This window comes from Lissotriton helveticus, chromosome 5_1 (assembly GCF_964261635.1).
Source record: "Lissotriton helveticus chromosome 5_1, aLisHel1.1, whole genome shotgun sequence".
In the NCBI taxonomy this organism is placed as follows: domain Eukaryota; kingdom Metazoa; phylum Chordata; class Amphibia; order Caudata; family Salamandridae; genus Lissotriton; species Lissotriton helveticus.
The window spans coordinates 2,049,649,613-2,049,676,216 of record NC_136065.1 but is presented as its reverse complement, the minus strand read 5'-3'; the positions used below and the strand labels follow the sequence as shown (position 1 = coordinate 2,049,676,216).

Below are 26,604 nucleotides of genomic sequence, written 5' to 3'. Positions count from 1 at the left end.
TGGATCTGATATGCCTACAGGCAAGAGCTGACTGTTCTGTAATAACTCTACCTCCCTTTTGGCTAAGCGTTTGCTGAGAGGGACATCCAGGTTCCCCTGGTTTGTGTGCCTCCCAGCGGCGACACTGTTGTTTATAATTGATGCCCCTGAGACATCGACATCGCTAAAATCCTGGTTGGTCTCTGAGGTTCGTTTTCCCATCCCTCTTACTCCATCAATTCTAATTTTGATGTGGTTTACTGTGGGATTTACCACCAGACGCTGTTGGGGGGGTCAGCTCCCACAGTCTCTTGTGCGTCCTCAGGTACGCTCGTTTCTTGCTTTCTGCTCGTTGGAGCTTGGGCGCAACTAGACATGATTGTAATACTGTTAATTACTTCGGATGAAGGGCTGTTCTGTTGCATTGTCCCATTAAGCAGTGGCACTGTTCCTTCTTGCGCTAATGATGTCCCAAAGACTTGTTGAAATCCAGTCCTGGAGGGGCTTTGTTTCTAGTTCCAACCTTTCAGTTTTGGTGCAGGTCTTAATTTTGCGTTTAGTTTCAATTCCCCTTTGGCTACCTCTGCTTGTTCTAGCGTGTTGTTGTAGCTGGGTGTCAATGCTATTGTTTGCTTACTGATGTCGCTGTTGGTGTTCCCTTTTGGTTGTTCAATTAGAATTGGTATTGGCCAGCCCAAGCTGGCGAGTTGATACGACTTCGACACGCGCAAGCAGGGTTTGCTGATTTGAAGGCTGCATATTTTTGATATTTGATGCCTTTTTCACATTGGTGGAAGAGTTGCCAGTTTGTCCACAATTGGGCTGCATCGGCAGGTTCGGAGGTTTGCTAGGGTATGGTCCTGAGTGCTTTCCAGCATTGTGCTCAAATTTCCCAATTTGCCGTCAATTGATACCACATATACTGCCAGGGTGTTCAATAGGGATAGTTGCAAGTCCATTTTGTCAGTCTGGTATTGCAAGGCCTCAACCAGGAGCTGCACAGTTTTGAGCAGACTTGCCCATGCATCCCCTTGGGCAGTTTCTTGCCCTTCCTCTTTAAGGTTGCCAGCCTCACTGCCGGTTTTGTTACCATTGTCTGTTTTTCCCATTTTCCCATGGTGTACTCTAATTTCACTAATTGTGCAAGTAGGCAGCGCAAGCGACCCCTCCACCGTCTCCTTGCATCTATCCATTTTTAAGTTTTCTGCTGATTCGCTCCCGTGCCTGTCCTCCCGGTAGGCTGCCAGAAGTGCTTCCCACTCCTCCTTGTCTAAATATGAGTGTTAGTCTGGTTCTTCTGATTCATCCAGCAGCAAGCTAGATTGAAACAGCTCTGGCTTGTATTGGGTTTGTGAAGGGACAGAGCGTACTTCATTTTCTGTATCCGGCTTGTCCTTTATGTTTTTAGGTGTTAACCCCCCTTTTGCCATTGTTCTCTCTGTGGTACTTTCCAAGTTGTCCTCTAAAGGGTCGGCCTTTGTTCCCAGCCGGATGGTGGCTGTCATATTTTCTAGCTCATAGATGGCCAGTGGCTCTAGTGATACACAGTTACCTCCATCATTTTTGTGTTGGATGAGGGGCCTGGACAATGTGGCCACAGGGATGTTATGGGTAGCAGCAGTGTTTCTGGTCCATTCTTCCCTTGCTTTGTTAAGCTCGTTCGTTGCCCCCCCCAACTTGAGGCAAATTTTGTAACGCCTCTGGGTATAGTTCGTTAAGCTTTAACTTTGGGGTCGTCTCTGGGGTTTTAAGGTTCCGGCCTGCAGCGGATGCAGGGTTGTATAAATATGTCATTGTTCTATCCCCCCTTCCTCCTTGAGCTGTAGGCCCTTCGTTCCCTTCCACCTTCCCTTTGTCCTCTTGGCAGGGGAGAAGTGGTGTTTGAAGACCCGCAGGTTCAGTGGGGCGTGAAAGCAGGATATCGCCTGCATTTTTTAAGAAACAAAATTTGGTGTCGATTTTCGGCTGAAAAAGGCGTTGTTTTGAGGACTTAGACTCTGGCGTTATGTCGCTGAGACTCCTTGTATCTGATGTTATTTCAATTATGGTGCCCTCCACCTGCGTGACTGGTCTGGTCTTGACCTGCGGCTCTCCCTCTATGCAATCCAGGGATTTCAGCTACCTTTTCCGCTTGGCTATGTTGAGTTGCTGCTGACATTGCCTGCTCTGGTTGCCGATTTATGCACCCCGTGGACCCGCCCTAATCTTAGTTCTGGGGAGACTGATGAGATGGTTATCTTGGGTTTTAGTGGGGTTTGGTAAACTGCTGCCTAATTTGATCCTGGCTCTGTCCAGTGGAAGGTTACCGGAGGGACGCGCGGTGCTCTGTGCACTGCCACTGTACTGCAGTGAGGGCAGCTACCCAGAGCTGCCCAGAGCCGCGAGCCGTGTCCTCCCTGGCTGCTTCTACAGGCGTTGACTTGCAGGTAGTGCTGCTGGTGAAACTGCTATCCTCTGCAGAATCCTACGTGCTGTATCTTCGGTGAACTCTAAGAGTCCCAATCCGCAGAGGGACATCCCTACCTACAGCTGGCGCACAGTTTAGTAACCTAAGTATTTGCTATTGAGTCAGCTGATGGTTGCTGATGGTTACTACTGGCAGGAGGAAGCAATAGTGTTAGAACCAATTTATGGCATCAATCCTCTGTTAGATTAAAGGCAAGGGCAAAGGCAAATGCTTTTGTTTTTACGTGCTTTTGATTAGCTTTTAATCTTCGTCAACTAGATCGTGAACATGATCTTGAGGGTGAACCACGCTGACTCCTGCACACCCACAGTCACAGTAACTGTGAACATGCCTGCCCCTGCTCCCGCTGAATCTGGACCGGGGGTAGAGCTACAGCTCCACATCCACTCCACCCCAACCTAAGCTGCTGCGGGTCGCGTTGTTGTGGGAAGTGAATAGCAGGTTGCAGGTTTGCTGTTCAGTGCGCTCTCTGGAGCAGGACTTGCTGTGAAAATGCCACAGGTAGCGGTGGGGGCAATGAGGACATCTTGGCCGCTAGCGGCGGAGGCTGTGCTATAATCCACAAGCACACCTCAGGCTGCTCACGAATCTTGCTCACGAGTCTTACTCACGAGGCCCGCCTTGGCCTCTCCCTGCCACGTCTCGCCTCACCCGCCTCTCCTCGCTTCGCCTGCCCCGCCTGCCTCGACTTCATCGCAGCTGCTCACAGCAAAGGCAGGCAGGCAGAGGCGGTGGGACCGGCAGCACAGACGGCTTCAGTGCGGCTCGTCGGCGCGGGAGGTCAGGAGATCAGGGGCCCGGGTGCTCAGGTGCTTCAGGAGTGCGCCGGCCACAGCCGGGAACACCAGTCCTGGCCACAGCAGAGAGCAGAAGCAGAGAGCGGCGGCAGCAAAAGCATGGATCCTGGATTCAGTCAGTCATCAGCACCACTCCAGACACTTGCAGGGCTTTAATTAATAATCCCAAATGCTCTCTTTTGAGGTAATGCGGGCTCTAATCTCCGTGGGGTCAGAAACTCATCTATGGTGGCAGGCTTGACGATACCAGTCAGCCAGCTCACGAAGAGGCTGGTAGGTTTTCAGGGGGCACATCTAAGCTGCCCTCTGGGTGCATGTCTTAATAAATCTACTAGTGGCATCAGTATCGTTTTATTAAGATAAGGTGTTTGATACAAACACCATAGGTTTCAGTGAAGCCATCATGTAGCGGTCTCAGGGTGCTTGATTTCCGTTCCAGGGAGGACCTGACCTGGCAGTTCGGGCTGGACTGTTCCCATGGGGAGCAAGATCAAGACTGATTTGCATATGACTGGGTCCAAATTGGGGCGGCACGGTGAGCAAAAAACAGTGGATTTAACCCAAATCTTTAACTGGGAGTCGGTGTTTGACAGTGTTCAGCATTCCAGCCATCAACTTTTTGTGTTGCTTTAAGTTGCACTTAGTGGGAAGGGTATGCCCAGATGAGGAGGGCCTTCCATGGCAGTTCAGACTGTGGAATTTTAGTTCGTGTACTGAACATTATCTACGCCATTTTGCAGACTCACGTACGAGCATACACGACAGCCATTTTAGGTACCATGGTCTCCCTGTTCACGATCGCCCGTCAGCACGCTTCCCTGAACCTTGCAAGTCTTCCCCGCGCACCCTGGCTGCCCCCGCACTCACATGCACAAGTCATGAACCCTCCCCTCCCATGACTCTGTCTCAAGGAATCACACCCTGCGCCTGACCAACACCTCCTTTCCGTCCATGAATACCCCTCCTTTGATGACCCCTTCCTCTGAGCCCGACTGCCTGTACGAACCACTGGTCATCCTTTAGCCCGAGGATACAGTTTATTGCCCATTACTGTATGCACTCGCCTTTCCTGAAAGGAGCCACTATTGATCACGACCTCCCCATCCCCTGAGATTCGATCAGGCGCACACATTCCAAAGGAATCGGCAGAACACTCAGCTGCGTGATAGCCCCTCCCAATCATATGAGGGGAAAGGGCCTCTACTGTTGTCATGTGTTGGAATGGGCCGGAACTGGGGGGGGTGCCGGTGATGTCGTTCTCATACTTCACAATGTCCCTGTTGTAATAAAGGACGTTCACATGTCTTAAACCAGTGTATAAAAGACCAGGTCTCAGAGAGGTTGGGAGAGCACCTCGAGACGATACCTTGTTGTCTGATCTGATGTGTTCTACTCCGACGGAATAAAACTTGTTTCCTGTCTTCCTGTCTCCAGCGCCTGCCTCTTCATTGAATAACTTCGTATGGTATTAGAGGCGTTTTACGCCGGGCAAATTTAACTTAGGAAACATCTACTGAGATCGCCTGACCATTTTTGAATTGATCTTTATCAATTGGCGTCCCAAACGCGGGGCCCATCAGCGACACGTGGATCCAGTGGGAGAGGTCCCGACGACAGAGTGAACAACTGCAACGATCGGAAGAGCTCCTGTCCAATAGACCCTCGTCTGACAGCCGATCATCTGAACTTCACTGATTCCGAGCAGACCTCTCCCGAGTGATCTACGGTCCTGACTGGGAACCACCAGGAGTGCCGCGATAGCAACAGAGAGTAGAGGACGATCGGGCGCTGGAAGCAGAAGACGAGAAACTGTCCATGCGGTCCGGGTAAGGTCGTGACACACGACAAATTGCGAAATTGATTGATTGATTGTTTGAAAATACTAGTATTACTTATTGACTGTTTCTGAGGAATTCTCTATTTCCAAACAAACACAGAATCGCCATACTCTGTTTAGTCTTTGCAGGTAGTGAAGGGTAGGCAACGCAAGCCTTTAACACGTCGTGCCTTTTTTTTCCTCCACATTGATTGATTGATTGAATCGAGCATTGAATTGTTCGAAGTTGGTTCTCTTAAGGATCTTCTCTGTCTGCAAACGGGGAAGAATAGGAATATTCTCTCTCCCTTTGCCGATAGTGAAGGGTAGGTAACGCAAACCTTTAACACGTCGTACCTATTTCGTTCCTCATTGATTGATTGTTTGCCCGAACATTGACTGTTTTGGGAATTGGTTCTTTTCGGAGGTATTCTCTATTTGCAAATAGCGTAGAATAGAATATTCTGTCCAGTCTTTGCAAGTAGTGAAAAGATAGGTAGTGCAGGCTTTTGCCCCCCCATTGTAATCCGTCATGCCTATCTTCTCCCCATTGGTTCATAGTTGGGTCAACCCGGACCGCTTATTAGAGATGAACCATCCAGCTCCACTGGAAGGCACCCCTAATAAGGACATGTTTACTAAGCAAGGACTAGTCGCTATAGCTTATAGTAAGTTATGGCATATATATACAAAAAAGGATCCTAAAAATCAATGGCCACTGATAGGTTCATTTGATAAAAATAAAATAAAAACACTAGAAGCAGCTGTAAAAATAAACAAGGCAACGCCCACTATGCTTGATAGTATTGGCATGTGGCGCAAAGAAGCAGAACATCGCAGGAAAAGAGAGGAAGCGAAAATAGTAAAAGAGTTACGAAAAACCGCCCATCTGGCCGCAAAAGAACTAGATGAAGAAATAATAAGAAGAGAGGAAGTTAGACAAACGCAAGAATCAGGACTGGCAGGCCAATGCCCTGTCAGGACCACCTCTGCGCTCTACCCGGAGATACCCTCCAAACAGCGGGCAAATGACGAGTTACTGCTCGGTCCTCCAATTATCTACATGCCTCCTCCCTATGCTCCCAGCCAGCCTCTAGCACAACACTCACCAGTTCAAGGTGCAGGTACGGGTGACCCTAGCGCTAGTGCCCCGGCTCTTACGGCCTTCGCACCAGCCGCATTGGTAACAACAGCAGATGAACATGAGACTAGCAGGCACCTAACAGCCAGACCGAATAGGTTGAGCAAAGATGAGCGGGATGGAATCGACCAGATAGCAAAGACCCTGGTAGAACGGAAGGAGAGCGAAGAATATACGATGAATATGCACAATTCACATGCCGGTAGTCATAGACGGCATTTCATTTTACGGTTCAGCTACCACACCCTGAACGCGTATGAGGATAGGTACCAGAATAAAGGTCCTGCTAAATTGACGGCTCTATATAGAAGGGTCGATGTTGGAGATGGAACTGAGAGCGATGTGACGGACCTCTTCATGCAAACGCTTGAGGTCTTCCGCCACCTCGCGGAACAGAAACCAGAGGTCAAGATCACAGTCCCTGGGACGATTGAGTCCTCATTAGAAGCAGCCAACACGATGATGCCTATCAGAGAAGCCGCCCCCTATTGGGTTCCCCCAAGAGGTCAGGGAACAAACGATGATATCAACCACGCAGATGCAAAAGGGAGGGTTGTGTACAACTGGGTTTACCAACCATGGGATCGGCAAGATATTTTAACTTTTAGGCAAACCCTGCCCGATCTACGAAAGAACCCTACGGCATTTTATACAGAACTAGGCACAGCCTTGGGCTCAACCATAATGACTCTAGCGGACATTGATTTGTTTTTCGGGTTGTGTCTGCCGGCTGATGTGTGGAAGCAAATCCGGAAAGCCGACCACACTGACCTGTTCGGACACACCTGGAAACAACTCGATGACCTAGATAGGCAGCGAGAGCCCGGAAAGAAACCTGTAAAAGATATACTGGAACTCCCCGACAAAATAGTGCAGAAGCTAAAGACGTTGATCCCAGAAAAGAAGGTAGACTGGTCGGTAGTCACGGCTTGTCGCCAGAAACCTCAGGAAGATGTATCAGAATACTTCTCACGATTTGAAACAGTGTTCTCCGACTACAGTGGCCAAGATATGACCACCGCAACCGGACAACACCTATTCGTGCAAAACTACGTAAAAGGGCTATCGCAAGAGGTCTCCCAAAAATTACAGACTAGCGAGAGTAGTTGGGGAGCCTCTAAACCTGCAGCTATCCTTCAGATGGCTCAGTACTACGAACACCAAAAGAACGAGAACGAAAGGGCAACTGAGAAAAAGAAAAAGGACTTAAAGGAACGAGTAATGATTGCTCAATTGCAGGGAGTGACTACAGGAAGGGAACGGTATAGAGGGAACTACCAGTCGAATGCCCCTAGGAATTCGGCCCCTAGAGACCGCAACCCCACACCTGGCGCTCCACGAACTGACCTCGATGAGGACCAGTGTGCATTTTGCAAAGAATTTGGGCATTGGAAATCTCAATGCCTGGCCCTTCGGGAAATGATTAAAAATAAAGAGACAAGGGACATGACAAATGGCTCCAAAACTGGAGGGCAGGGACGAGGGCAGACCCGCGACACCACCAATGACCGATCTGGCAGACCAAACACATTTGACCGCCCCCGACAGAATCAGTGCCAACAGTCCGACTGCAACAATGCTCACGACTCTGCATAGGACTGCCAGGGGCAAGGGAGGGATCCAGTCGAGCTCTGTGTTGACCAGCAAGGTCCTTACGTCACTGCTAAGGTCCTGGGTACAAAGTCTCCATTTTTGGTAGACACTGGAGCGACACGTAGTGTATTATGAAAACGACTGATTCCAAGGGCACCCTTGTCTGGCTCACACATTACCTCGATAGGTTTCGATGGAACGCCCTCCACTAATCCCCTGTCTGTACCTATCTCCTTTGACCTAGGAAGCAATCCCATTGACACAACATTTCTGCTCTCCTCCAACTCCCCTGACGCCATTATGGGTATTGATTTACTGAAACATTTCCGGGCTACTATTAGGTGTTCCCCGGATGGAGTCCAAGTCATTCTGTACGACAACCCGAGCATGACCAGACCCTACCCCGCGCGACATATGTACGCCATAACAGATGCTGACCTATCCTTGCTCGATACCCTACCCCTGTACCTATGGGCCAGAAACGACTCGGATGTAGGACGAATGATGATCGATCCTGTACACATAACTGTTCGACCAGATGCAATACTCCCGAAACTCCCACAGTACCGGATATCGCCCGAAGGCGAGAAGGCATTGGTAGCGATTATTCAGTCCTTGGTAGATGCAGGAGTGGTAGAGGAAGTGGTTAGTAATGTCTGCAATAGCCCTATCCTACCCATTGTTAAGAAGCAAGGTGAGGGAGATGAGAAAGCGTACCGCTTCATCATCGACCTGCGAGAAGTCAACAAAGTGGTGGTGCCACAGTACCCCGTAGTCTCAGACATCGCCACCATTCTGACTCTCATCCCGTCCACTGCCACCACCTTCACCGTTATTGATCTTAAAAATGCATTTTTCTCTATCCCCATCCATCCAGACAGCCGTTATCTCTTCGGCTTCACTTTAAAAAACCGTTCGTACCGATTTTGTAGAGCTCCCCAGGGCTACACTGAAAGTCCCAGCATTTACAGCCAGGCCCTCAAAAGACAGCTGGACGCCGTCCAGCTACCAGATGGAGTGGTGTTGATCCAATATGTTGACGATATCCTTTTGGCGGCCGACACCACTCCACTTGCAATCACAGCCACTATCCAACTCTTGCACTTTCTTGCGGAGAATGGTCACAAAGTCTCCAAAAAGAAACTGCAGTTCTGTCAGCCCCAAGTAACATACCTAGGTCACCTCCTGTCCAAAGAAGGGAGGAAACTTACGCCCGACCGAATCCAAACCATCCTAGACACCCCCATTCCAAAAACACAGAAGCAAGTCCGCTCATTAGTGGGCCTTACTTCTTTCTGCCGACAATGGTTACCAAATTTCAGTCTCATTATAAAACCCCTACTTTCCCTGTTGGCCAAAGATGTTCCGTTCCCACTCCCTTGGACTCCCGAATGCCAAGCATCCTTTAAGGAGTTGCGGGATGCCCTTTGCTCGGCACCCGTTCTAGGAACACCAGATTACTCCAAGCCCTTCTCCCTCTTCACTCACGAAAGGGAGGGATGTGCATTGTCTGTTCTAACTCAGCCCATCGGCGCCAAACAACGCCCTTGTGCCTACTTCTCTGCCACTCTTGATCCAGTCGCCAGAGCTCTACCTGCCTGCCTTAGAGCAGTAGCCGCTGCTGCTGTCTCTATCCGCCAGAGTGAGGGAATTGTGCTTTCAAACTCCCTCACGGTATTAGTGCCCCATGCAGTTGACACCCTTTTGAACCAGACTAAGACTCAGCACCTGACTAGCGCACGACTAACAGGGTACGAACTGACTCTACTTGCACCCCACATCACCCTGAAGAGATGCACGACATTGAACCCTGCTACACTGTTACCCTTGCCCGAAAATGACCCCGATGTACCCCCTATACACGACTGTGTGACCCTCACGGACGAACAGACAAGGAGTAGAGTTGACCTCCGAGACATTGCTTTTACAGATCCTGATGGAGAACTTTGGGTAGATGGCTCTTGTATCAAACTCCCAGACGGCACCACTTCTGCTGCCTATGCGGTAACGACAGCTCGAACAGTAGTTGAAACCGCTCGCATCACACAACGATCCGCACAGGCAGCAGAACTAATTGCCCTCACGCGAGCCTGTATCATAGCAGCAGGAACCACGGCAAACATTTACACGGACAGCCAGTACGCCTTCGGGGTGGTTCATCATTTTGGGCTCCTGTGGAGGGAAAGGGGATTCCTGACGTCTCACGGTACGCCTATCCTTCACGGAGATTTAGTCTCCGCCCTGATTGAAGCAGTTCTTCTCCCCAGACAATTAGCAGTGATCAAATGCCAGGCACACAAGAAGGTGACAGATTTAGTTGGACAGGGAAACGCACTAGCCAACATCACTGCCCGAACCACAGCTGAGAATAGGACAACGACACGCATGTATGTGACCAGGTCACAAGCAGAAAAATGGACTGACGCTAGGGAAACGATCAGGGACATCCAATCGGCCAGCACACCACACGAATTGACTGAGTGGGTGCGGGTGGGTCTAAGGGACGATGAAGACTGCTGGCGGACAAAGGACACGAACAAATGGTTGCTGCCTGATGCATACTTGATCCCCATACTGACCATGGCACACTCCCCTGCACACATAGATTCTGCCCCCATGATTGAACTCATTTCCAAAGTCTGGCACAACAACAAGATCTCCGACTCGGCCAAACGCCTAGTCCAGCAGTGCCTTATCTGCTTACAACACAACCCCGGGAAACGAACTGTGGTACCCCGGGGAGGGTTTGGGATCCCCGACCACCCCTTTGAGGTCCTCCAGATGGATTACATCCAGCTAGAGAGGTGCCAAGGCTTGAAGTACGTTTTAGTCATTGTATGTGCCTTCAGCAAATGGGTGGAAGCCTATCCGACCCGTGATAACACTGCCATGACTACTGCCAAAGTACTACTGAAGGAGTTTTTCCCCCGCTACGGCCTTTGTCGAATTTTATGGAGCGACAATGGCCCCCACTTCATAGCTGAAGTTATCCAACTAATCCTGAAGGGGTTGGGGGTAAAACAAAGGTCCCATGCTGTCTTCCACCCCCAATCCGCTGGCCTGGTTGAACGACACAACGCTACACTGAAACTGAAACTGTCAAAAATAGTGGCCACCACAGGACTTAAGTGGCCAGATGCCTTTCCACTGGCACTACTATCGATGCGCTCCACTCCCACTAAGCACCACTTGACCCCCTACGAAGTCATGTTTGGGCGGCCTATGAACCTCTGGACTGCCCCCAAACCGACCTCCATTCACGACGTCCCCGACGTCCTGCTGTCAGATTATTTATACAAGTTAACTAAAACATTGTCTGTCATTCATCAACAGGTGCAGCAGGCCATCCCCGATACTTCCAGGGGTCCCGGTCACGATATCCAACCGGGTGACTACATCCTAATCCGGAACTTTCAACGAACGAAGAGTCTGGAACCCCGGTGGACGGGCCCCTGGCAAGTACTGATCACCACTCGGACGGCTCTTCGAGTGGAGGGGAAAAAGAACTGGCTACATGCGCACCACTGCAAGAAGATTTCCTCGACCCTGGCCACGACAGACAATGTCAGCACCCAAGAAGAGCTCCTGAACAAAGACCGACCATCACTGAACTGCTATCCTGATACTGAGGCACTTGAACTTGCAAAACACTCTGATCCCACTGTGCCATCTCGAGAAGGGTATTTCCTGCGTCGAAAGGAGGGAGCTTTGGCTAAGTAGGCCACTGACTAAGTTAAAAATCTCAGAACGGTGACCCAAAGCAACCAAGGGTTACCCGGAGAGAAGCTAAACAAAGTCTGTGGTTCTGCCCACTACCGAGCACCTTGAAGATGAAGATGATGGAAGCGCCAGATAAGAAGATGATGGAAGCGCCAGATAAGAAGACGTCGGAAGCAACAGGAAATACCCACTACAGGAACCCAAAGACTGACAATTTGCACAGATCAAAGACAATCGCTTTCTTCATTGTCTTCCTCTTTTGCCTCCTCCTCATGACTTCCTTCTGGATCTTGGAGGAAAGCACACCCGCTCACCAGATGTTGCCAACCACTGTCCAGCCAACCACGAAAGAGCACCACCTGATCACCCTTTCACCTCAGCTCCGAGAAAGGCGTAGGGAGTTCTGGAACAATTCCTTCGTACAACTGTTGCACCAGCACAACCTTGCTGCAAATGCCACGAACTGCTGGATCTGTGGGTTGCTCCCACATGCTACCGGACACTCCATCCCCTTCATACCTTCTCCTTTCTCAGTTCACGGCTCCTGCCTCGCCTGGTTGATCCTCATGCAGGAAAGCCACAAGGACAACACCACTTCTGGTCAGACAGTGTCACACTTCTACTATGGGTTCTGGCTGAACAAGACAGGAAAACCCTTTTGTCCTGCAATTTCAGGTTCAACCTTCCTTACGAACATCCCTGCCAAAGAAAGGGTCGAAATGCAAGTGCTCCACAATCCAGCCAGACCCACCTTCTCCCACCTGCGGAAACAAACGGCTGCCACCCTGACCGTGGCCCTGTCTGTCATCAATGTCACAGGACTTGTATGCCTCGAAGGACAAGGAACGCAGCTGGTGGGTCACAGTTCTTGTCGCATCACCAAAACATTGGTCTCAGCTGACCCCCCCTCCTTTGTTGCTTCCCCGAATATGTACTTTGTTTGTGGCACCAAAGCTTACACTTGGCTCCCAAGAGGCTGGAGGGGTACGTGCTACATCGCCTTCATTCTTCCTCCCACGTATGTGGCTCCAGCCAACCACCACCGGCAAAAGCGCGCCGGAGATGTTGAACAAGCCGACTCCACCGGAGCACAGTTCCTGGATGCAGCAAAGGGACTTGTTCCTCTGTGGGGACCAATGGCAAATAGCCGCGCTATCCGACACCTGACTCAGGCATTAGAAACAACCATTAACATCACCGCTGGCATCCTCGCCAACAACACGGCTGAGCTTCAGGCCGTCCGCCTGGTGGCTCTTCAAAACCGTCTTGTTCTAGATGTGGTTCTGGCCGACCGCGGAGGAGCATGCCGCATCATCGGCTCCAGCTGTTGCACCTACGTGCCAGATGACTCACCTTCAGTCTACAAAGCAATCGAACACCTCCACAGACTGTCCTCAGAGGTTCACCAGGAGCAGGAAGGATGGTCGCTTGGAGGCTGGTTCTGGGACACTTTGAAGAGCTGGGGATGGAGATTGTTCACGTTTTTATTGATACCAATCATGATACGTGTGGGTGTTGCTTAGGTATTCAATGTTTACCATCTTTATGTGCACTCATTTCTAACTGTATGTGCCCAAAGACTTTGAACTTTAAACCTGAGCACATGAGTCCCCTATACGAGATAGAGGTGCGTGGTCTCATGGGGATTGATCCGAACTGACAAGCTGGCGAGACATGTTAAAGGGAGGACTGTGGAATTTTAGTTCGTGTACTGAACATTATCTACGCCATCTTGCAGACTCAGGTACGAGCATACACGACAGCCATTTTAGGTACCATGGTCTCCCTGTTCACGATCGCCCGTCAGCTCGCTTCCCTGAACCTTGCAAGTCTTCCCCGCGCACCCTGGCTGCCCCCGCACTCACATGCACAAGTCATGAACCCTCCCCTCCCATGACTCTGTCTCAAGGAATCACACCCTGCGCCTGACCAACACCTCCTTTCCGTCCATGAATACCCCTCCTTTGATGACCCCTTCCTCTGAGCCCGACTGCCTGTACGAACCACTGGTCATCCTTTAGCCCGAGGATACAGTTTATTGCCCATTACTGTATGCACTCGCCTTTCCTGAAAGGAGCCACTATTGATCACGACCTCCCCATCCCCTGAGATTCGATCAGGCGCACACATTCCAAAGGAATCGGCAGAACACTCAGCTGCGTGATAGCCCCTCCCAATCATATGAGGGGAAAGGGCCTCTACTGTTGTCATGTGTTGGAATGGGCCGGAACTGGGGGGGTGCCGGTGATGTCGTTCTCATACTTCACAATGTCCCTGTTGTAATAAAGGACGTTCACATGTCTTAAACCAGTGTATAAAAGACCAGGTCTCAGAGAGGTTGGGAGAGCACCTCGAGACGATACCTTGTTGTCTGATCTGATGTGTTCTACTCCGACGGAATAAAACTTGTTTCCTGTCTTCCTGTCTCCAGCGCCTGCCTCTTCATTGAATAACTTCGTATGGTATTAGAGGCGTTTTACGCCGGGCAAATTTAACTTAGGAAACATCTACTGAGATCGCCTGACCATTTTTGAATTGATCTTTATCAACTGGAATGTTCTCATGGGGAGTAGAGTCAGAACTGATTTGCATATGGTTGGCTCCAAACTGGGGTGGCATGGTGAGCATAAAAACAATGGATGTAACCAAGATCTGTGACTGGGGGTGAATGTTTGATAATGTTCAGCTTTCCATCCATCATCATTTTGTGTTGCTATCAGTCATTCTTAGTGGGAAGGCTATGCCCAGACGTGGGTCCCATGCTCACTGTGCCACTAAATTCAAGCTAGCCTCAATGATACCCCCAACCGTAAGATGCTTGTTTTCAGGTCCAGAGAGATCCTGGCCTGGCAGTTCGGGCTGGGCTGTTCCCATGGGGAGCAGGGTTAAGATTGATTTGCATATGGATAGTTCTAAACTGGAGAGGCATGGTGAGCAAAATGGATTTAACCCATATCTGTGACTGGGGGTAAATGTTTGACAATGTTCAGCATTCCGCCCATCATCTTTTTGTGTTGCTATAGAAAGGTTGCAGGCAGTTTAAATGGATGACCTTGTGATTGCTCCTACAAGTGCTTAGGTCAACTAAGTCGGTGACCTCACCTTTCCTCTAAAGGTTAGGGTAGGGAACACTCCATTTGTCCTAGAGGGCCATAGGTGCCACAGACTCCAACACCCATACCCTCTGTCCTGGTTTAAAGTCCACCAGTGCAGCCTTTGGTTATACCCCAGCTTCTGGAGCTCTTGGCTTGCCTGATGGTTTTTAGTTGCTTTAACCATGTACTTAACTATTATAACAGATACATCTACCTGGGGATTCCTCATCTTTTGAATTTCCCCCAGGCGAAGCATTCCACCTAAACAATTCTCTCTAGCTCTCCCACGTCGATGAGAACGTCACAATACCACAACTCTGCATGACATCATAAATCGTCGTCGGCGTGCTGACATCAGTTCGACGTTGATGCGTTATGATTTTTCCTAGGCTCTCCATATTGTGGGAGATTTCTTCCTATTCTATAGGTGCAAAGTTGTTGTGAAGATGTCTCCTCCGCGGAAGCCAGGATTCAAGCCCTGCTAGGGAATGCAGTGGTCAAATGTCTATCACTGACCTGCACAATGATTGCCTTTGGTGGCTGTCGTTTTATCATGATGTTGAAGTATGTTCGTCGTGTCGTCAGATGAATCCAAAGACTTTAAAGAAAGGGAGTTGAAGCTTTTAATGGCAAAGGCTCAAAAGCAGAAGAGAGGTTGTCGAAGGTCCCAGCCTCGATCGGAGTCACCGTCTCCCCATACTTTGAGGTCGTCCAAACTAATTCCATTCCGCTCGTGTAACTTGCGAAATTTCGGCATTTCCGCGTGGAACACGAAAATGTCTAATCTTCGGCGATCCGTGGCGGAACGGAATTCGGGGGCATGAGGTATTATTAATTAAACCTCACCAGGAAGCTCTTACAGATAAATAAAGCAGTAGCCCGAGTAGAAGCTCAAATTCAGTAACGCATTAATCAGCCCCCAAAAATCGTGAGCTCGGTGGAGGCTGGGCAGGTGTGCTTTCTCCACATATCTACAGTCAAAAATTAGCTGCAATCCTTGATGGAGTTCTTTGCATCCATGAGTTTCTCGAATGCAATCTTCGTGTAGTTCCTGTGACCAGGAGGCTGCTTTCTCCTCATCTGCTGCTCTGATCGGCCTCTGACCCTTTATAAACAAGAGGCATGTGAACTCTCATTGAAGCCCCGCCCGTTTGGCCACACCCCATACACACTAGCGGTATGCAACGTCTTCTCGGCATTTCCCCACTATGATGTACAGCTCACTCAAGGGACCTCGGCGCCATTCGGCGCGGTGGCAAAGTCACAGACACACTTTTTTCTTCCTGGGACCGTGCTGGGGGCAGAAATGATCAGCGGCAATATGGAGGATCAGGGACATATTACACCCCGGATGCACTTTTAACTCTTGCCACGAAGTTGTCGGGCATTACCAAGTTTGGGAATCTCTTGCATTGGACACATTACCCAGCGATTATACTTAATATCGCGGTCCCTGCTAAACCCTGGCGTCTATTGACCCTGCTCCAGGGTGGGAGATTTCTCTAGTTTACTTACATGCTCCAAAATTTGAAAATTTTAATTGAACTTCCTGTCTACAAAGCAACAGGAACAACTCTCATACGTAGCAGAATGATCGGAATATATCTTCCTAGGAATAACGGGAAGATCATCAAATAAGGACAGGATTGGACTCTTAGAACACCAGCTTTTGACTAGTTTTCTGAAATTAGAATTCTCTCCCATACGTATGCATGTTTAATGGTTACGACTCTCTACTTTAGAGTAGTGGAAGGATTTAGTGTTCCAAGTATTCCTTGCATATCTTGATGCACTTCAAATTGTTATGGCTCTTTATCTTGAGTAGTGGAAGGACCTATTGTCAAAAGCCTTGAAAAAGTTACAGTGTGTAACGAAACACGTGTCGGCTGACATCATCCCTCTATAAACACCGAGGACTCACTGGGATTATGTTCATTGTTGATTTACACACTATATGTTAGCTATTATGCTTCATGTAACTTGAGCCTTTTGACCTTTGATTATCATGTGAAGTACCACTCATGGATAATTTAAAAAAAATTTAACTTTTTGGCAAATAATCTAAAGAATGACTTATTGAAAGCTTTACATGATTTTAGGCAGTTTCAAATAACAGAGTTAAGACGGTTTTTTGCTGATTAGCATAGACTGGAATATGGACATATAGAGTGCCGAGATGCATTGTTTGTTGTTCTAGTAACACGGGAACTCTGAGGAATTTCCGTGCAGCAACATCCTTGGGTAGTGGGATGTTTTTGTGTTCTCGAGAGGCACCAAGATTTGGAATTAGTTATTGACAGTAACTTATTTGTCTATTTGATAGGATTGATGTGCTACTGTACTTGCCACCACTGCCCTTCAGTTGTGTGTATTACAGACACACATGGTCACTGGAGACAACTCTTCTGTCCCTGTATGCAGCTGTTGTGTAGGAAAAGCACTATACATTTACCCAATGAGGTAGCACTTACTGATTAGCCAGTAGAAAGTACTCCAGCTGAGTAGAGGAATTGCACAAAACGGTGGCTTCTTCTTGGATAAATATGCATGGCATGATTCATTCTGGCATGATGCTCGTCTGCCCCTGAAAGTGACCTTGCATAGATTACAACAGGCGCAGCCAAATCTCCGCGAGCACATGAAATTCCGCGTGCTCGCAGAGATTTCTTGCCGTTTCGCGTAATTATGCGTAGGGCAACTCCACAAATTCCGTCACCCCTAGTCCAAACAGAAGTACAGGAAGAAGCGGTGCTATGGTTCTCCACGTCGCACTTCCAGGAATGCCTTGCCTAGGTCTGTGTCTCCGGGTCCGAAAACTCATGAGGAATGAGAGAAAACATTTCTGACTCCATCTACAAGGGTGACTCTGGCGTTGTCTCCAGCTTCAAGGCTGGTGATTCTGACTGAACGGCCTCTGCTGAAGCCAGAATCGGATCCAGTGGTCCCTCTGCCACATCAGGCAGCGATGCTGCCCATCCAGGAGCAAAAGTATCCAGGGTTCCCGACTCCAGGATCGGATCCATTGACTTTCTTAAGTGCTATTTTTAGCATTTTTGCAAGGGCTGCAACTCCACCTGGTGGGGCAGCTGGCCCAATGGGTCCTCTTTCATATTCCTTAGAAGGCTTTCCGGCATATTTCCAACAGGCACCTTTTATGCCTTTCATGCCGATGACTCCGGTGTCGTGGCCTCCCCTGGCACTGAGACAACAAGCACTGTTGCAGGTGCAAGAAGGCCGAGAGTCTTTGATGCCAATTGATCTTTCATCGGCGCAGTCTGCATCTGAACCGGCAGAGTTTCACCTGGAGCCAATTACACCACCTTCAGAGCAACTGCCGGCACCATTGGCGAAGTCACCGGCGCCACCGATGCTGAAGATAAGGAATCAAACAGAGGCTTTTGGAGGAAGAGCCGTATTTATATGAGAATCAGGATGTTGAAGAGGGTGAGATTGTGGTTGGGATCCAAATTTTGAAGGACTGGAGCTGGCAAGTAGTTTGGAGATCTCTTTAGAGTGGGGATTGCTATCCCCGAAAGGTATTGCGCCACCTGAAGTCATGTCTTATAACACTGTGATCAGAAAGGCAGCAGAGATATTAGAGTTGCCTTTTCCTTCTGTGGAGTTGAAGTTCAACTTGTTGACTGAGGTGCTTCATTCGTCCCCATTATGTGAACTGTTATGGCAGTTTAATGATGCTCTTACTGAACCTATCCTTGAAATATGGCAAAAGCTCATGTCTTCGGCGGCGATATCAAGGATCATTGCCAGGAGGTACAAGCAGGCTCCAGGGGATCCAATGTTTTTGTGGTCACACCCCACATCTGAAAGCTTGGTAGTACAGGCTTCTTGTTCCATTAAATTGTCTACTGACTCCTTTTCGACAGCTCCGGCTGACAGCGAACCTAAGAGGATGGAGCAGTCTGCCAAGAAGGCCTTCTCCTACGAAAATATGGCCCTACAATCAATAAATGATATATGTTTATTTGGGTGCTATATTCCGGCTGACAGGGAACCTAAGAGGATGGAACAGTCTGCCAAGAAGGCCTTCTCCTACGAAAATATGGCCCTAAAATCAATAAATGCTATATGTTTATTTGGGTGCTATATTCATGCTTTAAGGGAGGTAGTTCCGAAATTGCCTGGGGATTTCTGGGTCATTTTTCAGAGCTCTTGAATGATACTCAAGCAGCAGCTCACCAGATGATAAAGTTGGGTCTGGACACAGCTGCCTCTGTGGCAAGAGCTATTGGTTCCTCTGTGTCCAAAAGGAGACAGGCCTAGTTGAGGAGGTCGGGCCAGATCTACAGGCAAAATTGATGGACTTGCCCTTCGATGGATCACGGCTGTTTGGTGCCAAGGCGGATTCTGCTCTGCAAAGGTTTAAAGGTACTAAGGCAACTGCGATGTCCTTCAATTAATCAATCAGTGGTTTCTAAAGCGCGCTATTCACCCGTGAGGGTCTCAAGGCTCGGGGGTGGGGGGGGGAGGATAGGCAGCTCTAGATCAGTCGAAGAGCAAGGTCTTGAGGTCCTTCCTGAACTTGTGCAGGGTCGGGGAGTGGCTGATGTTCACAGGGAGCTCGTTCCAGGTCTTGGCTGCGGTGTAGGTTTAGGCTCTCCCACCTGTCCTGTTTCTGCAGATGCGACGGACCTCAGCCATGACGAGATCGGCGGAGCAGAGGTTCCTCTTGGGTACGTGGAAGGATACTCTTGTTGAGGTATTTGGGCCCAATGTTGTTGAGGGGTTTGTAGGTGTGGGTGAGAAGTTTGAAGGTGACCCTCTTCTCGACGGGGAGCCAGTGGAGGTCTCGTAAGTGTTGGGTCATGTGTTTGTTACGCGGTGTCCCGAGGAGGAGTCTGGCTGCGGCGTTCTGAATGGTCTTGAGCCTGTGTAGGAGAGTTCTGTTGATTCCGGCGTATAGGGCGTTGCTGTAGTCCAGTCTGCTGATTACGAGCGTGTGGGTGATGGTCCTTCTGCAGTCAGGGGGATCCATTTGAAGGTCTTGCGGAGGATGCACAGGCAGTTGAAACTAGTGAAAGTGACGGCGTTGATCTGGCGGTTCATGGAGAGGGAGGAGTCGAGGATGATGTTGAGCTTTCGTGTGTGGTCTGTAGGGGTAGGTGGATTCCCGAGGGCGGAAGGCCACCAGGTGTTGTCCCAGGCAGAGGTGCAGGGTCCGAGGATGTGGACCTCGGTCTTGTTTGAGTTGAGCTTTAAACAGCTGTCTTTCATCCTGGCTGCCACGTTTTTCATTCTTTCCTGGAAGCAGAGTCTGGTGTCTTCAGGATTCTTCATGAGTGAGAGGATGATCTGGGTGTCGTCAGCTTAGGATACGTTGCTGAGCCCATGCTGTCTGACGATGGTGGCGAGGGGGGCCTTATAGATATTGAAGAGCGTGGGGCTGAGGGATAGTCCTTGGGGTACTCCGCAGTTGATATCAGTAGGTTCGGAGAAGAAGAGAGGGAGTCTGATCCTCTGGATTCTGCCGGGGAGAAAGGATTGGGTCCAGTCGAGGGCGGCTCCTTGTATTCCTGCATCGTGAAGTCTGGGTACGAGCGTGCAATGTGAAATGGTGTTGAAGGCTCCAGAAGGATGAGGGCTGTAGGGTGTTCCTGGTCAAGTAGCATGCGGATGTCGTCAGTGGCGGCAAGGCGGGCAGTCTCGGTGCTGTGGTTGCTGTGGAATCCAGACTGGGAGGCGTCTTGGATGGAGTTCTCTTCGATGAAGGCGGTCAGCCAGGCGTTTACGAGTCTCTCTGTGACTTTGGTTGTGAAGGGGAGGAGAGAGATGGGCCGGTAGATTTTCAGGTCTTTTGGGTTGGCCGTTGGTTTCTTGAGGAGGGGTTTAACCTCCGCCTGTTTCCAGTCATCAGGGAAGATGCCGGTCATGAAGGAGGCATTGATCATCTGTCCTAGTTAAGGGGCGATGACGGCGGCGGCCTTCTGGAATATGTGAGCTGGGCAGGTGTCCGGTGGGGCTCCTGAGTGGGTTTTCTTCATGGTCACTGTGGTGTGTTCGATGGTGGCGGGATTCCAGGTCATGATGGTTGGCTTATCGGCGGCGTTCGGGGGATGGTATTTGGCGTCTACTTACTGGAGTTGTTGTAGAGGACCTTGATCTTCAGCTGGAAGAAGGAGCTGAGATTGTCGCAGAATTCCTGGGAAGGTGTGACGTCCGTGGCTTCGCTGGGGGGTTTTGCGAACTGCTGTATGACGTTGAACAGTTCCTTGGCGTTGTTGGTCTGGACTTTGTCTCTTATGAAGGTCCGTTTGGTGTCTCTTATGCGCTGGTGGTTTTCCTTCAGGGCCCTCCTGTGGTTGTTCCGTGCTTCCGTGGTTTTCTGGTTTCGCCAGTTTTTCTCTATGCGTCTGCAGGAGCATCTGGCTTCTTGTAGTTCCGTAGTGAACCAGGCGGCCTTCAGAGGGCGTTGCTTGGCGGGGTACCGGAGGGGTGCGAGTTTGTCGGCGCAGCGGGAGACCCAGAGGTGAAATTCCATGCCTGCGGAGTTGGTGTTGGTCATGGCGCTGGGGAGGGGGGTCTTGGAAGAGGGTGGTGTTGAGGCTCTCCTCTGTGACCTTGCTCCAGTTCCTTCGTGGCGGGCGCAGGCAGGCTTGGGTGCGGTGGTGGTGTTGAAGGTGAAGTGGACGCAGTGGTGGTCCGTCCAGTGGGGCTGGGTGGTGTGGCTAAAGCGGATGTTAGTCCCTCGCACAAAGATTGGGTCGAGGGTGTGTCCAGCTCTGTGAGTGGGCATGTTGACTAGCTGCATCAGTCTGAGGTTGTCGGGGAGAGTGGTGGAGTCGGGGTCGTTGCAGTTGTCAAAGTTCAGGTCCCCGAGTAAAATGTAGTCTGTGGAGGTGATGGTGTGGGGTGCATCGAGCTCGGCGATGGTAGTTGCGGACTGGGTGCGAGGTCTCGGCGGTCTGTAGATGAGGGTGCCGCGTAGCTGGTCTGGATCTGGAAGTGGAGGTGTTCTGTGTTGGAGTGGGGGGTCACTCGTGCTGTAAATGGAGAGTGGGAGGGGGGTCTTGTGTGCGATGACGAGTCCTCCTCCTGGGCGGTGGGGCGGTCCTTTCTCTCGATCTTGTATCCGTCGGGGATGGCTGTGGGGATGTCGAGGCCGGAGGTGGCGTTGGCGCAGGTTTCCGTGAAGAAGGCAGCGTCGGGCGAGAGGATGTCAATCAGGTCCCAGATCTCTATGGCGTGTCGGTACAGGGAGCGCACGTTGAGGAGGATGCATGTAAGGGTTTCGTCGGTGCGTGCATCAGGCGGGCCTTCGGCGATTGTGGGGGTTTTGTCGATGGTGAAGGATCTGTGGCAGGGGTCTTCAGACGCAACTTAAGGGTTACAGACAGTCCCGAAGGTCTCAAGGTATCGTCCAGAACTTGTCCTTTCAAGGGAGAAGTTGACAGCAACAGCAGCAGGCCTCGAATCCCCTTTATAGGAGCTAAAGGGGAAGGGGCAGAGGAAGTCAGCAATGATCTGCCCATCAGCCAGCCTCCTCCTCCTCCTCTTCTTTCTCCTCTGCAAATGTTGCAGGAAAGCAGCTCTAGTTAAACTATCTTAGATCATGCTTGTCCAGTGGGAGGACGGTTAGCCTATTTTCTGCCTCACTTTAGGTCTGTCACTACAGACCTCTGGGTTGTAGGCATTGTAGAGAATGGGTATTCCCTACCCTTTCAGGAGTATCTCTGCCCCTTCCCCGACAAAGGCTTTGTTCGGCAAAGCGTCTTCTGCTCCTCCAGGTGGAGCTGCAAATGTTGTTTCAGAAGGGTGCAATAGAATTGGTTCCAGATCAGAAACGGGGTCAGCGATGTTATTCCCAATACTTTCTGATTCCCAAAAAGGATGGTTGTTTAGGGACGATCCTTGACCTCAGTATTTTGATCATCTACCTCCAACAGGAAAAGTTCAAAATACTTACCCTGGCACAGGTACTTCTTGCGCTGGAGAAGGAAGACTGGATGGTTTTGATTGATTTGCAGGATGTGTATTTTTACATCCCCATTCTGAAATCACATCGGAAGTATCTCTGTTTTTCGTTGGGGTCTCAGCATTATCAGTTTGCGGTCCTTCCGTTTGGTCTTACATCCGCGACTTGGGTCTTCACAAAGCTGAAGGCAGTGGAGGCGGCACATCTCAGAAGGTCAAGAATTCTAGTACTCCTGTATCTGGACTATTGGCTGATCGAAGCCAAATCACCAGAGATAGTGTTGTGCTATTTGCGGTTGACAGCACAACTGTTCAGCCTGGGTTTTTCAATAAACGTACCCAAGTCTCACCTGGAGCCCTCTCAGCGCAACTCTCCATAGGGGCAGTACTGGACACTACACTGAGTCGCACCTTCCCACCTCCTCAGAGGGTTGTTTACATTCATGCTATGTTTCCGCTATTTCAGAACTGAGCTTTAGTTCCAGTACTGAAGGTCTTGCGCCTGCTTGGTCTGTTGTCCTACTGCATTCTGTTGGTCAACCATGCATGTTGGCACATGAGGGTTCTTCAGTAGTGCCTCAGCAGACAGAGGTTTCAGCACAATGAAGATCTCAAGAAGCTGGTCAGGATCTCCAGAGACACTGCGGCAGATCTTCAATGGTAGGGTGTACCCGGCAATCCGTCTCAAGGGAAGCTGTTTCACCCTCCACTTCTGGTGGCCACAGTTCTAACGGATGCCTCCTTTCTCGGGTGGGGAGCTCATCTGGGAGATCTGGGGATCAAAGGTCTTTGGTCTCCAGAGCAAGATTGTTGCATATCAATCTTCTGCAGTTGAGGGCGATACGTCTGGCTCTCAAGGCCTTCATCCATTCCCTTTTGCAGTCATTCAGTTCAAGACCTAAAAGACAATTCTACTGCAATGTGGTATATAAAGAAGCAAGGGAGAGTAGAGTCGTATTTTCTCTGCAGAGAATCTCTGCAACTATGGGCATCAGACTCTAGACCATCAGATTTGCATAATTACAAATCACTTGTCCGAAGTTCTGATGTATATGTGGGCAGTCTCAGTCAGCATTATTCAGCCAATCACGAGTAATGTCTCCATCCGGAATTGGTTCAGCACATTTTTGGGCTGTGAGGGATTCTTTAGTTAGACCTCTTTACCTTTTTTTTCAGACTGTCCCACATCTTTCCATTGGGTGCATTAGCAACCCCTTTCTTTTGGTCACACCCACCTTGAGACTTTTTGGACACCCTAGTCTTGACCCAGTGGTCAGCCTTCTTCTCCAACTCCTAGGGAGAGACCAACATAGATCCATCAATTATTGATGCAATTTTTCAGAAGTACAGTTACTTAAGAGATGACCTTTCATAACTACATTTTAAAGCCCATCATAGTCTAGCACCTTATTCCCTTTTAATCAACCAACTAGTGTTTTGACTGAAAAGTCCACAAAATCAGCCCAGGAATGAAGTTTTGTGAGTCTCCCTGAACGTAATCCTGTAGTCCTCCATAGTAAGTCTAAATCCCACAATCAGGGCTGTTCCAGCAGACTAGAGGACTGGTAGGGTTCAAAGGGTACCTCTAAGGTATCCTCTGGGTGCATGTATTAATAAATACTTCACTGGAATCAGTGTGGGTTTGTAAATACGAGCTGTTTGATACCTAACACCGTATGTTTCAGTAAAGCCATTATGCAGCTGGGTAACTTGTTTTGAACAGTGCCCCGGACATACCTTAAGATGGCTTCCCTGTACACTTACAATATCTAGTAATAGAACTAGACATCACAATATCATATCTGCTTCTGCAGATATGTCCTCACATAAAATATAATGCACCCTTCCTTAGGTCTCAAAGGCCTGTTGAAGGGGTGACTTACTTATAATAAATGCATTGACTTTGGCATGGCACACAGGAATGTGCCGTCATGTTTTTACTCATGGTACGCACCATGTCACGCAGCCTGCAATGGCAATCTATGTGGAATTTGTGTGTGGTTCCCTTAGGGTGGCTTGAGCCCTTAGGGACCCTCTTTAGTACCCATACCCTAGGTACCAGGTTACCATTTACTAGGGACTTACAGAGGAGCTAAAGGTCTTGCCAATTGGGGAACAATTGAACAGTTACCTTGCTTTAGAGAAAGTCCACTGGCCCTGGGGACCTGATTAGCAGGAACTCAGTGCACTTCAGTCAAACTTGCATCAAATACCATGCTTAAAGTGGGGGTGACCATGTCAAATAGGGACACTTTCTCAAGAGTGTTCACACAGATCCTAGAATTACAGTCCTTGTTGGTGGGCCTTTTTTCCCCTGGACATTTTGCCTTCTTGAGCAGGCAAAATGTCCAGATAAAGAACCTCAAAGCCACGGTTTTACTGCTGTTTTGTTTTTTATTTACAGTGGGGCTGTTAATTCCATAATTGGAAATACAGGCAACTTGTAATTGAGCTTTATTTGTACACAGTTTTGTATTGTCTCCCAGATCCCCAATAATGAACTTCATTCCTTGGCTCTGCAGCTATGTTCTTACTGTGTAAATTCCAGTGCATTAACACTTGTCTAATGAGATGCTGGCTCTTCCTTACCAGAGTTCTACACATTCGACACAGCAGAAGAAGTTGCCACGTCCTTTGTTTCCTCCCTATCTGCTGCTGTAGAAATTGCTGATCCGGACAAAGTGGCTGAAGGTAGGTCCACTAATTTCAATTACGAAGGGCCTGATTCACAAAGAGCCTCCGCACTTCTCAATGTGGAGAGTTCTCAGTGCGGAAATTCCATCCCGAGTGCATAGACTCCCACACGACTGCAGGGCGTCCACCACGAGGGTGGAAGTCCTTTGTGGATCAGGGCTTTGGTGTTTTAAACTATTGTTTAGGCGGCTCCTAGACAAGGTAGTTGAAGAGGAAGTAGGAGGCAAAAAAAGATGGAAAGGGCATCATTTGGAGGGTAAAAAATGAGGGTTACGGAGACAAAAGTTTTAAGTTAGATGACGAGCTGTGGCTTGTTGAATGAGGATGTGTAATGACATTTAAAGAAGACAGAAAAGAGTGCTTCCATTTATGTGCAGTATGTCACAGTGCACATTGGTGTAAGCATGGCATATGGATCCTCTTATTAGCAAATCAACTTTTGCCTACTGGCGTAGTGGTCAAGATCTGCAGGAGTCTAGCTGCAATCAGTAGCAGCTGATAGCACTTCTGCCAAATCTATTAACTTCCTCTATGGTTCTCTCTTCTTCTATCAATAGGGACAGGTACACGAAAAATTCATATAGAGAAAGATGGAAACATGAACATTTACATCATCCTGGATGCATCTGAAAGTGTTGGAAAGGAAGACTACGAAAAAGCTAAGGACTGTGTTGTCAGCCTTATAGAAAAGGTAAGATAAGGCTGGAAAACACCAACCAGGCACACTGGTACAATGATTAGCCCAACAATGGTGCTAGCTAACAAACAAATACTGAAAAATCTACTTTAGGAATTTTTAAAATGGGGGAATTGTACTAAAACATATCTTGTATTCGGAATGTCATATAGAAGTTTTTGGGCCTGATGTACGGCGTATTTTTGCATGCACAAATGGGTTTGCGACCCATTTGCACATACAAAAATACCTAAGGGCCATGTACAAACCCTAATTAGCGAGTCACAATTTATTAGTGACTCGCTAATTATGATTTGCGACTCGCTATTAGGAAGGGGCATTTCAAGGGCGTCGCTTTTCGACCACAATTGCAGTCGCGAAGCATTTATCACCTACTTCAAGTAGGGGGTAAAGCATTCACAAACAGGAACCCCTTCCCCTTTGGGAATGCATGGGAAAATATTTTTTAAGCAAAACATACAAGATGATGGACGGAATGTTGCACAATGGCAAAACATTCACCCCCATTCACAGATCTGGGTTTAATCCATCGTTATTTTGCTCACCAAGCCACCCCAGTTCAGACATGGCCATATGCAAATCAGTCTTGACCCTGTGCCTCATGGGAACAGCCCAGACCGAACTGCCAAGTCATGTCTTCCCTGGACCGGAATCAAGCATCCTAGGACCAGTTTCT

General features: G+C 49.1%; 1 protein-coding gene across 2 annotated transcripts in view; it reads left to right on the top strand.

Annotated features, from left to right (window-relative positions):
- Window positions 1–26,604, top strand: part of LOC144756261 (complement factor B-like) — a 457,893-nt gene that overhangs the window by 90,844 nt on the left and 340,445 nt on the right. For both annotated transcript variants that reach the window (XM_078645906.1, XM_078645904.1), the window contains exons 5-6: window positions 25,130–25,228; window positions 25,789–25,922. In XM_078645906.1, coding sequence (XP_078502032.1) covers window positions 25,130–25,228; window positions 25,789–25,922 — 233 coding nt within the window. The remainder of the gene's footprint in view (window positions 1–25,129; window positions 25,229–25,788; window positions 25,923–26,604) is intronic.